The sequence below is a fragment of the Rana temporaria genome, chromosome 4 (assembly GCF_905171775.1).
Source record: "Rana temporaria chromosome 4, aRanTem1.1, whole genome shotgun sequence".
In the NCBI taxonomy this organism is placed as follows: Eukaryota; Metazoa; Chordata; class Amphibia; order Anura; family Ranidae; genus Rana; species Rana temporaria.
This window is the reverse complement of record NC_053492.1, coordinates 399213299-399226225: the sequence shown is the minus strand read 5'-3', so window position 1 is coordinate 399226225 and position 12927 is coordinate 399213299. Positions and strand designations below refer to the sequence as shown.

Sequence of the window (12927 nt, the reverse complement as noted above, 5' to 3'; positions counted from 1 at the left end):
ATGCGTGTGCCTGGCGGCCGCGATGTCCGCCAGGTACCCGCGATCATTAGGGACAAGACCAGGGACATGGACCTGTGTGTGTAAACACAGAGATCCATGTCCTGTCAGGGAGAGGAGACCGATGCTGTGTCCCTTGTACATAGGGACACAGATCGGTCACCTCCCCCAGTCAGTCCCCTCCACCCACAGTTAGAATCACTCCCAGGGTACACATTTAACCCCTTGCTCGCCCCCTAGTGTTAACCCCTTCCCTGACAGTCAAATTTATACAGTAATCAGTGCATATTTATTAGCACTGTTCGCTGTATAAAGGTGAATGGTCCCCAAAAATGTGTCAAAAGTGTCCAATGTGTCCGCCATAATATCACAGTCCCAGATAACCCCCATTACTAGTAAAAAAAATAGTAATAAAAAAAAAATTCTGAATTCTATCCCCTATTTTGTAGCCGCTATAACTTTTGCGCAAACCAATCACTATACGCTTATTGCGATTTTTGATTTTTTCCCCCCCAAAACATGTAGAAGAATACATATTGGCCTAAACTAAGAAAATTATATATATATATATATATATATATATATATATATATATATATATATATATATATATATATATATATATATATATATATATATATATATATATATATATACAGCTGAAATTTAGCTGAAATTTTGCCTGGGCATGAAGGGGGAATATGTGCCCAGTAAGCAAGTGGTTAAACACCACGGCCTACCTGAGTATTGTTGCTGACTCCACTACGATGGACCCATCTTCTGATGGCTACTTCCAGCAGGATAATGCACCATGTCACAAAGCTCAACTGATCTCAAACTGGTTTCTTGAACATGACAATGCATTTACTGTACTTCAATGGCCTCCACAGTCACCAAATTTCAATCCAATAGAGCAGGGGTCATCAACCCTAACCTCAGGGCCCACTAACAAGCCAGGTTTTATGTATTACCTTGGGGAGATGCAGACTAGACTACTGCAATCACTGAGCAGCAAATTATATCACATGTGATGTATTTCAGTTATCTTGCAAACCTGGCCTGTTAGTGGGCCCTGAGGACAGGGTTAATGACCACTGCAATAGAGCACCTTTGGGATGTGGTAGAATGAGATTTGCATCATGGATGTGCAGCAGACAAATTTGCAGCAACTGCGTGATGCCATCATGTCAATATGGACCAAAATATTTGAGGAATGTCCAACACCTTGCTGAATCTATACCACAAAGAATTAAGGCAGTAAAGGTGTACCTGATAAACTGGCCGGTGAGTGTATAATTCCTGTATGATAATAATAATAATGAGTTTCTATATGTCAGATTCTCATCTAGGCTAAGGATTCAGTACAGATGAAGGGAAACTCCAGCTGCTTTGGCAGAAAACAGAAGCAGCCTGGAGCTGTCATTAACTAGCAATTCAAACAGCATATGTTTTTGCATTTGTAAATGTCTATTTTGCTGCAGGAGGTTGTATACTTTGTAGAGATGTGCCACTTCACAGGCAGGTTCAGGGATCCTCTAGGCATGTTATTTAAAATGGATGTATATCCGATTAATGACATTTAAGCTGGGCCCCTCCCTCTGGTGCTTTGATCGGTGGGCCGGAGAAGGAATCTGCCAGCGCTGGAAGTTAGCCATAGAGAAAACTGAGGGCCAGATAGTCCCCGGAAGTGTCTATGACTCTCGGAGGCCCGGGCATGACATTATGACGTCACGTCTGGCGGAAGTAAACAATGCCAGGAGATTATTTACTTATTTTTTGATCTCAGGCAGACTTATAGACCTCCACATCTCTCCATAAAGAGGACCTGTCACACACTATTCCTATTGCAAGGGATGTTTACATTCCTTGTAATAGGATTAAAAGTAATTAAAAAAAAAAGTTTTTTTAAGAGAAAATGTAAAAATAAAAAAATGTAAAAAACAAAAAACAATAAAAAAAATGAAAGCGCCCCTGTCCCCGCTTTAATCAAATGCATACATAGGTTGTGACCGCATATGTAAACAAAGTTAAAACCACACATGTGAGGTATCACCGCGAACGTTAGAGTGAGAGTAATAATTCTAGCCCAAGACCTCCTCTGTAACTCTAAACAGGTAACCTGTAAGGAAAAAAAAATGTAAAGCGTCGCCTATGGAGGTTTTAAAGTACCAAAGTTTGGTGCCATTGCACTAGTGTGACACGTGAGGTATCCATTTACTCAGCCTAACATCATCTCTCACATTATACAAAAAAAAGGGGATTTTTAATACAGCTTACCTGTAAAATCCTTTTCTTGGAAGTACATCACGGGACACAGAGCGGCATATTCATTACTATGTGGGTTATATGGAGTACCTTCAGGTGATGGACACTGGCAATCTCAAACAGGAAGTCCCCTCCCTATATAACCCCCTCCCATAGGAGGAGTACCTCAGTTTTGTAGCAAGCAGTATGCCTCCCAAAATGGTCCCTATAAGAGGGGTGGGAGCTCTGTGTCCCGTGATGTACTTCCAAGAAAAGGATTTTACAGGTAAGCTGTATTAAAAATCCCCTTTTCTTTCTCGTACATCACGGGACACAGAGCGGCATATTCATTACTATGTGGGATGTCCCAAAGCAATGCTTTAATGAGGGGAGGGAGACATCTTCCCAAGACAACAGGATTTAATTAGAGGTACACTCTAAAATAATAATAATAAATCCAACTTAGTCAAAAAAAGAATAAATTTAAATGTAAATTTAAATCAAGGGTGCCCCCGATTCCGAGGGTCTTAAATCGCAGCCTGCAGCACTGCCTGCCCAAAGGCTGTATCAGTATTCCTTCTTACGTCCAACTGGTAGAACTTTGTAAACGTGTGGACTGAAGACCAGGTTGCCGCCTTGCATATTTGAGCCATAGAGATCTGATGGTGTGCTGCCCAGGAGGCGCCCATAGCCCTGGTAGAGTGAGCCTTTATTGATAAAGGAGGAGGCAACCTCTTCAAGCCGTATGCCTGAGTAATTAACTGTCTAATCCACCTCGAGATGGTGGATCTTGCAGCCGCCTGCCCCTTCTTGGGCCCGTCCGGCAAAATGAACAACACCTCTGTTTTCCGAATCTTCTCTGTAGCTTTAAGATAGGCCTTCATGGCCCTGACAATATCTAGGGTATGCAGCAACCCTTCTTTTCTAGACGTAGGTTTCGGAAAGAAGGAAGGTAGAATCAAATCCTGGTTTAGGTGAAAACCGGATATAACCTTCGGCAGAAAAGAAGGATGAGGACGGAGAACCACCCTATCCTTATGCAGAATAAGATATGGTTCCTTACAAGATAAGGCAGCCAATTCTGACACTCTCCTGGCTGAAACTATGGCAACCAGAAATACCAATTTCCTTGTTAGTAAAACCAAAGGAATCTCAGCCAAAGGTTCAAAGGGTTGCTTCTGCAAAGCTGATAGAACAAGATTTAAGTCCCACGGACAAATTGGGGACTTGATCGGAGGATTAATACGTAAGACCCCCTGAATGAAGGTCTTAACCAGCGAGTGGGTGGCCAACGGCCTCTGAAACCACACTGACAGAGCTGAAATCTGTCCCTTAATTGTGCTTAATGCCAGGCCTTTATCCACTCCCAGCTGGAGAAAACTTAACACTCTATCAATGGTATACTTGCGAGAAAGCCATTTCTTGGACTCACACCAGCCTACATAGGCCCTCCAAACCCTGTAATAAATTATTCTGGAGACCGGCTTTCTAGCCCTGATCAGGGTGGAGATAACCTGCTTAGACAGACCTCTACCCCTGAGAATCAGGGATTCAGCCGCCAGGCCGTCAAATTTAGACGCCGTAATGCAGGGTGGAGGATCGGGCCTTGAGAGAGTAGGTCTGGTCGTAGAGGAAGAGTCCAAGGGTCTTCTACTGCCATCCTCAAGACTAGTGAGTACCATGCCCTCCGGGGCCACGCTGGAGCAACCAGGATTACTGGCTTGTGCTCCATCCTTATCCTGCGCAGCAGGCGGGGTAGTAACTGGAGAGGGGGAAACGCATAAAGGAGTTTGAACTGATGCCAAGGGCAAACTAACGCATCGGTTCCGCAGGCCATCGGGTCCCTTGTGCGGGACATGAACCTGTCTAGCTTCTTGTTGAACCTCGATGCCATGACATCCACGTCTGGCACACCCCACCTTTGGCAGATTGTCTGAAAAACCTGGGGATGTAGAGACCATTCCCCTGGCGACATAGTTTGGCGACTTAAGAAGTCTGCCTGCAGGTTGTCCACTCCGGGAATGAATATTGCCGATATGCAGGGCACATGAGCCTCTGCCCACAGAAAAATCAAGCTCACTTCCTTCTGAGCGGCCTGACTCTTGGTTCCCCCTTGGTGGTTTATATATGCCACAGCCGTGGCATTGTCTGATTGTATTCTCACCGGGAATCCCTTCAGTTTGGATGTCCATGCCAGGAGGGCTAGCCGAGCAGCTCTGAGCTCCAGGATATTGATGGGCAGCTGCTTCTCCGCCGCTGCCCAAGTACCTTGGCGAGTATAACCATCCAAGACCGCTCCCCAGCCTTTTAGGCTGGCATCTGTGGTCACTATCTTCCAGGCTATGGGGCTGAAGGATTTCCCTTTCAGCAGATTCTGAGGGTTTAACCACCAGCACAGACTTTGCCGGGCTCTTGATGATAGAGCTAAAGGAAACTCCAAGGCCTGTGCTTTCCCGCTCCAAGCCGCCAGAATGGCTGCTTGTAGGACGCGAGTATGGCTCTGTGCGTAAGGTACCGCCTCGAACGTAGCCACCAGCTTGCCTAGTAAACGCATACATAGGCGAATAGTTGGTTCTTTTTTGCTTAGAACCAGCTGAATCAACTCCTTGATAGCTTTGACCTTTACCAGGGGTAAAAATACTCTTTGCTGAGCTGTATCTAACCTCATGCCGAGATATTCCAACTGTTTTGTTGGTTGGAATGCTGATTTTTCTCGGTTTAAGACCCAGCCGAAACTCTCGAGGTATTGACCCGTAAGGGCAACCGCTTGCTCCAGGCAAGCCGGTGAGTGATCTATGATCAAGAGATCGTCCAAGTATGCTAGGACCGTGACCCCTTGGATTCTTAGATTGGCTAAAATTGGAGCTAGAACCTTCGTAAACACCCGGGGGGCCGTAGCCAGCCCGAAAGGAAGTGCCACAAACTGGAAGTGACGCTGAGCCACCGAGAAGCGTAAAAATCTTTGATGTGGCTGAAAGATCGGTATATGAAGGTAAGCGTCTTTTATGTCTATGGAAGCCAGAAAGTCGTCCTTCTGGAGCGCGGCGGCTGCTGACCGAACCGATTCCATCCGGAATGACTGAACTTTTAGGTAAACGTTTAAACCTTTTAGGTCTAAAATTGGTCTGACATCGCCGTTGGGCTTTGGTACGACAAATAGATTGGAGTAGAAGCCTAGTCCTTGCTCTTGGACTGGTACCTCTACAATCACGCCCTGGCAGAGCAGACGATCCAATGCCGTTAGGAACGAGGCCTTTTTTGCTGGATCGTTCGGTACCCTTGACTCCTGAAAATGAGGCGGCGGAAACTTTAGAAACTCTAACTTGTAGCCTCTGGCCACAGATGACCGGACCCATCTGTCGGGGATGTTGGCTTCCCAAACCTCTGAAAAGAGACGAAGCCTTCCCCCCACTCGAGTGAGTGGGGGCGCCCCTTCATAAGGCAGACTTAGGGGCTGGCTTTGTTGGCTTGCGATACCATGGCCTCTTGCCCCCAGGGGCCTGTCCCTGTGACTTATTGTTAAAGTTGGATCGCGCAGGAGGCCGTCGATACTGCCTGGAATTTGAGGGCCCCGGGACAGGGGAAATCGGCCTCTTAAAGGCAGGACCCCGGAACTTCTTTTTGACTGGTAGGAGGGTACTTTTACCACTCGATATAGTCTGAATGTATTTATCTAGATCTTCTCCGAAGAGTCTTCCCCCATGAAAGGGAAACCCTGCCAGAAGTTTCTTACATGGGGGCTCGGCCGCCCAGTTCTTTAACCATAAGAGCCTTCTCATATGCACTACTAATAGTGATAAACGAGATGCCTGCTGGATGGAGTCCTTTATAGCATCCACCGCAAAGCATAAAGCTCTGGGAATATCAGATAGCTCCTCTGCCTGTTGGGCAGGGATGTCTTTCAGCATCTGTTTAGTCTGGACCTTCAAAGCCTGACAAACTCCGATAGCAGCTACTGCCGGCTGTACCACTGCTCCTGCCGTAGCAAAGGAAGCCTTTAAAAGTGTCTCTAAACGTTTATCAACCGGATCCTTAAACATTTGTATGTTTTCTACCGGACAAGTTAATGTTTTATTTACGCACGAGATGGCTGCGTCCACAGCTGGGGGCGCCCATTTTTTGGAAAATTTCTCTTCCATGGGGTAGATAACAGAAAATCTTTTAGGCGGCAAAAAGATTCTGTCCGGTCGTACCCAATCTTGGTAAATCAATTCCTCCAACAGAGGATGGACCGGAAAAACTGCGTCATTCAAGGGGGCTTTTAAAGAGCCCAAGGAGGAAACTATCGGAGCCCGAGGCTCCGGTAAGGGCAACTTAAATGCCGATCGGACCATGTCTGTCAAGGACTGGATCCACAGACTTTCTGCTTGGGAGGCAGAGAATGGTTCCTCCACAGTAGAATCCTCAAGCTCTGAACCTTCTAGGTTCTGGTCCACCAGGTCCTCCTGAGATTCTAAGTCTCCTAGGGAGAGAACCTCCGCATCTGAGTATACACACTTTGGTGAAGGGGACCTAGTCTGCTTTTTGTCTGGCAATGAATTAGCGATCATAGCTGCCAATCTTTTCTCCAGCCCTCCTAAGGAGATAGCTAGCATTTCCTCAGTGATAAACACCGGGTTGGGAGGATCTGGGCCAGCCTCCGCACCAGACCCCCCTATTGGCTCAACCAAGGCGGCCATCCCTGGGTCAACAGGTGGGGAGAGTACTGGCATAGCCTGACTCATATCCTCAGAATCTGAGGGGGAACCCTTTTGTTTTTTGGTATTTTTTGCCCCTCTAGATCCCGAGCCTTTGGGAGCCATGGTACAAGACCGAGGTACCCCAGCATACAACAACTGACTGTTTGTAGCTAGGAAAAAATTACGTGGTTAAGGGAACAGTAGTATTACTAATGTCCCTAACCTGGTGGGGCTCCGTATGTTCCAACAAAAAAGAACCACTTTTTTTTTTTTTTTTTTTTAAAACATACAGCCCCACCAATACTTTACCAGCCTCCAACCTGCTGCAAAGAGGATTTTTGGCTTAATAGATATGCATAGGCTAAGCCTAGCATGTACTACCCCTTTCCTGCCACCGGGGGTCACTAGTGTGCCGCTCTGTGTCCTCTCGCTCTCAGCTCAGTTTCAGACTGAGCCATAACGAGGACCTGCTTCAAATAACAGAGGCGAAAGCCCGCCTCTTTCGACGCCGGCCTGCACGCTCCCCGCCCCCCCCCCCCCGAACGGCGCGAAACTGCTCTATTAAGCGTGCACGCGCCCGCGCGCGCGCCCGTATGTCAGGGGAGGGGAACACATGGAGACGCGCTGCCAGTTTCAGGAAGCAGGGAGAGGATCGCCCCTACGGCTGCAGAGCGGCAATTTCAAAAACCCCGGCCAGGTAGGACTTAAACACAGGCCTCTTAAAGGACACATTTATAGCCCTGAGACAGATCTCCAAAAAAGACCTTCCCAACCAGCGGGGCAGCAGGTAGCCAGTAAAGAGATGCCTAGACAGGGGGATCCAGTCATGGGGGGAAAAGTTAGATCATCCCGACATAACAGACATAGTGACCATGGTGCCAATGCAGAGCATACTCAGGCAAACCCCCCGCAGATCTCCCCTGGAGAGTCCACTGTCGGACCAAGTCCCGCAGACTCTCCACTTACCTGCTCCATGCCGCAGGACGTTTGCCAAGCAACAACAGTCCAATCTTCTCCCATCTCCGTGGGTAAAGTAGTAGACCATCAGGTACTGGGGTCCTAGGAAGGAACCGACTGACCTGGACCTATATAGCACCCTGGCAAACAGGATACTTTTGGCTTAGGAAAAGCTCTAAGTCCTGGGCCCAGGGTCCATCCCTCTAGAGAGGGCATTATAGGCAAAACCCCACGGTTTGGGGCCCGGGTACTGTCCACTTTGGCGCTGAGGCACTTTGGACAGATCCGGTTAGCCCGCCTTAATCCCAAGGATACAGAGGCAAAGCTAATCCATGACCAACACCTAAGACACTGGCGAAAAAACTGAGGTACTCCTCCTATGGGAGGGGGTTATATAGGGAGGGGACTTCCTGTTTGAGATTGCCAGTGTCCATCACCTGAAGGTACTCCATATAACCCACATAGTAATGAATATGCCGCTCTGTGTCCCGTGATGTACGAGAAAGAAATTGGGCTAACTTTACGTTCTCTTATTTTATATTCATGAAAGTGTTTTTTTTTGTTGTTTTTTTTGTTTTTTATAAATTGCGTTTGAAAAATTGCTGCTCAAGTACAGAGTGACATAAAAAGTTGCAATGACTGCCATTTTATTCCTTAGGGTCTCTGCTAAAAAAATAATATATAAATATAATATTTGGGGGTTCCGAGTAATTTTCTAGCAAACAAATTATGATTTTTACATGTAGGAGAGGAGTGGCGGAATTCGCTGGGTTTGGAAGTGGTTAATGCAAGGAATGCATTATGGTAGAAAATGTTTAGACTTTACAACTACTTTAAGGGAATGTGAGAGAGCAACTGTAAGAGGAAATGGTGAAATAATGAGAAAGAAAGAAAGTGAGAGGTAAAAGAGGTAAAATAAATAATGGAGGAGGAGTGATGCAGACAGAAAGAGAGCAAGAGAAACACACACACATGCAATAGCAGTCTAATTTCTGGTTTTAGAACTTTTGTTTTGTACGGAATATGGAGAAATAAATTATCAATAATGCAGATGTATGCTTACCTTCTGCCACAGTGAGGAGATTGCTGAAATCAGAGGCGCTATATGGAGGTGGAGGCTCAGAATTTTTTACATTCCCTAAAGGTAGAAATGGGTCATAGTCTATGGAGGAGAGATCAGCTAGACTTAAAATATACTGGCTTTGCTGAGTGTATGTGTTGGAGCCACACACACAACAATGTAGAACCTAAAGAAAAAAAAACATATATGAAAGCATAATATAACACAAACAATAATAATAGTAATTTCAGTCTCTGCATTCATACTATAGCATTTTGGGAATGCACAAAAAACATGTCATGTTTGCAGTTGCCATTCACTGTTTATAGCACATCAAGCATGGCAAAGGAGGAAAATGTTCACCATGCAAAAAACACATGACAAATGTAACAAGATTCACAAAGCTCAAAAAGGTACATGAGCTTCTTTGCTGCATTTATCCCGTGTAGGACAGTCAGTTAAAATGAATGGCTTGCCCCATGTATGTAGCATGACAGTGGAAATTACATGAGTGTGCCGCTGCTGATCTCTTCTTCTGATATTAGTTGCCTGACTCAGGGTGTCACCGATCGGTGTGCAGATCAGTAGTTTTGGCATCTCTCTTGCTCCAGTTGTTGTGTGTTTGTCCTAAGCTTGTGAATGTTCAAAGCAGAATCAGTCAGGTGACTAGCATTTTAGAGAGGAGGTCAACAATGAAACCTCTTATTTCTCTCAGCACAGAATCCATTAAAAAGATAAAATTTTAGATGAAAACATTGGCAACCCAACAATGTCATAGTGATTGCTAAACTTTTTTTCGCAATGATCCAAACAAGCATAAATCAAATGGCATTTGCCTCTTACCTACCGGTATGTTATTTATATAGCACAGGTACATTTGACAACACGCTAAAAAGGCCACTGACATTCCTATTGCATTGAGCCTACTATTCACTTTGAATAGGTTGCCAAAGCACCACAACGTGCATAAAACAGACACACGCTTTTTTAATGGTAGTGGTTCACAATTGTGTATTGTAGCGTGCTAAATGAACACATAGCACCACAATGCACAGTACTGTGTTTTATGTGTTGCATCAACATTAATATTTACAGCATGTTACTACCAGGTACTGGTGTGAATGGGCCCTTACAAGTGGAGATGAGCCAACAATCCAGTACTGCAAAGAAAAAAAATGCTCTCTCACTCAACCACAGTCACAAACAGATTATAAGGGGTGTGGTGAACTTAAAGCAGAACTAAATTCAATACTTCCCCCCCCCCCCCCCCCATTTTGAATAGAGTAAGGGAGGGTTATACCCCTGTTAGGTTTTCTTTTGTTATCTGTGTCTAATTTCGGGACTTCCCTTCACCTCCTGTCTCATTGGCAAAGAAGGAAGTAAGAGGAAATTCTTCCGAAGTGGGGAAATTCCTGGTTGTCACCAGAACCTGTGTCCTCATTGTAAGACTTCCCCTCTGTATTTCTGTTCTGGTGACAACCCAAAACGTGGTATTTTCTTTGATTTTCTGTGATAATGGTAAACAGGGTGACTTTCCCCAATGAAACATTAGAAAAAACTTGAAGTTGATTAAAATCCCTCTCCACGCTATCCAAAACTAAATAGTTCTACCAAACCTGTTCCACCTATTTTACAGAGCACCAACTAACAAAACAGAACAAGGAAATAAAAATAAAAATCACTACAAATTAAAAATATTCAGTGAGGCTGCCTTACTAAACTCATTCTGGTCATAAAGAAATCACGCATCAAATCCACACCACAAGCCTCTACTTGACCCTAACAATCAATGAGGTGTATGGTGACCTAACCACTAGATTGAAGGCCCTTGGTTAGCAATGTGCCAGCTTATAGAAATATGACTGAAGTGCTGATGGGAGTGTATCCAAGAGAATAAAGTTAACATTCAATGCACAAACATAGAACACTTACCCTGTAAATGTAATCAAGGAGGGATGGTTTAGGTTGATGTGGCTCTTCAAGTGGAAATGTAGATATTGGCTCCAGCAATGTCTGCAGGGGAAGGGCCATGCACCAGTCTAACAGGCACAACAGAAGGGACACTATAAACTGAAAGGGGACAAAAGAGAGAAAAGATGGCTGAATGTTATCACAAACAGACTAGCTACAAAGCCAGGCAGTCACTTTAGTATTCGATTGTATATTATCTACCGTATATAGCTAACAGTTTATACCAAAATTATTTCACAAATTTATTTTGCCATTTCCTTGAAAATGTAAAGAGCAGTCCTTTACTGATGTGAATCATTTGGCATAAATCTTTCTTGGGTCCCAGGTCTTTGGGTAAGAGGGTCATTTAGGAAAGTAGCCCCGTGGTACGTTCACATGATCGTACCACAAGATCACTTAAAAGGGTTACAAGTAGGGTTGCCAACTCATCCCTTTAAAACAGAACACATATGAATTACACAGGTTCTGAGGCTAATTTAATGCAAATAAGGCACCAAGTGAGTTTAATTACCTCCTTAATCAGCCACAGAACCTGTGTAATTAATATGTGTTCTGTTTTAAAGGGATGAGTTGGCAACCCTAGTTACAAGTGAAGTCTGGGAAAATGGAGTCTACTGCAGGCTTCTTATATCTCTTGGGGACTCCTCAATATACTCTCCCTGCCATAGTTCTTAGTTCTGCTCCTGTCCACCTTCGAGCTTTATGGTTTCATGACAACCATGGGGCGCATGCTTAGTGATCTGTGAAATCACTAAAAAAGTACAGAGGAAAAGAATAAATGGCAGGGAGCTGCACTCTAATTTTAGCTCCTGACTAGCAAGATGAGTACTGGGGAATTGTTAGGTCTTACTCTCCAAATACAGATGTTTTTTTACAGAGGTTTCTGAATACATAAGACAACATTTCTTCATGGTTATAAAATATACCTTTTTATCTGTCTCCACTGAGGAATTTTCTGCACTTGGCAGAAGGAAGGAAATAGTTGCCACAAGAATCTAAAAGAAAAGAAAACAGTTACTCAATAAACAGATGCTTGTATGCTACAACCCCAAAGGGGAAATATTCATGATTGTTGAGTTGGGCCAAGAGAATCCAAAAATCCCTCCAGGTAACCAATATGTAGCACAGTAAGGCAGAGGGCGCAAAAAAAAAAAAAGAATCTGTGTGGCTCCACCCACTATCACCTTATTTTTAGGATATCTTATAGAATGAGACATGCCAATACCCTTTGAGATTTGTAGCACAGTAGGTGCCTTTAAATACCAACAGTTTTTAACACAGAGTCAAAATATTCCTATCAAACTAGCATGTAATCCAATACCATTTTATTGATTAAAATAAAACTGCAGTCATACTTTAGAATAATTGCATCTCCTGTGCACATGTGTAATTGGTTACTGCCACTGTATAGTATAATTAAAGCGGGGGTTCACCCTTAGAGGGCACTTTTTAGCCTTGGATTCCTGCTCGTTTTGTCTAGGGGAATCGGCTATTTGTTTTAAAATATGAGCAGTACTTACCCGTTTACGAGATGCATCCTCTCCGTCGCTTCCGGGTATGGGCTGCGGGAATGGGCGTTCCTTCTTGATTGACAGTCTTCCGAGAGGCTTCCGACGGTCGCATCCATCGCGTCACGATTTTCCGAAAGAAGCCGAACGTCGGTGCGCAGTATAGAGCCGCACCGACGTTCGGCTTCTTTCGGCTACGAGTGCCGCGATGGGTGCGACCGTCGGAAGCCTCTCGGAAGACTGTCAATCAAGAAGGAACGCCCGCTCCCGAAGACCCATACCCGGAAGCGACGGAAGAAGATGCATCTCGAAAACGGGTAAGTACGGATCATATTTTAAAACAAATAGCCAATTCCCCTAGACAAAACGAGCAGGAAGCTAAGGGGAAAAAAAAGGAATTGGTTGAACTCCCGCTTTAACAAGAAAATGCAAGTGATTGGTTACATTTATCCAAATGGACTGTACATATGAAAATAGCAGTAAGTGGATACTGTGATAGGTAAAACTTGAA

The 12927-nt window shown here is 44.6% G+C and overlaps 1 protein-coding gene across 4 annotated transcripts in view; it reads right to left on the bottom strand.

The window, feature by feature from the left end:
• RALGAPA2 (Ral GTPase activating protein catalytic subunit alpha 2) overlaps positions 1 to 12927 on the bottom strand; it is a 456753-nt gene that overhangs the window by 207567 nt on the left and 236259 nt on the right. For all 4 annotated transcript variants that reach the window (XM_040351179.1, XM_040351181.1, XM_040351182.1 and 1 more), the window contains 3 exons: positions 11835 to 11903; positions 10870 to 11007; positions 8941 to 9124 (listed from right to left, as the gene is read on the bottom strand). In XM_040351179.1, the coding sequence (XP_040207113.1) occupies positions 8941 to 9124; positions 10870 to 11007; positions 11835 to 11903 (391 nt within the window). The remainder of the gene's footprint in view (positions 1 to 8940; positions 9125 to 10869; positions 11008 to 11834; positions 11904 to 12927) is intronic.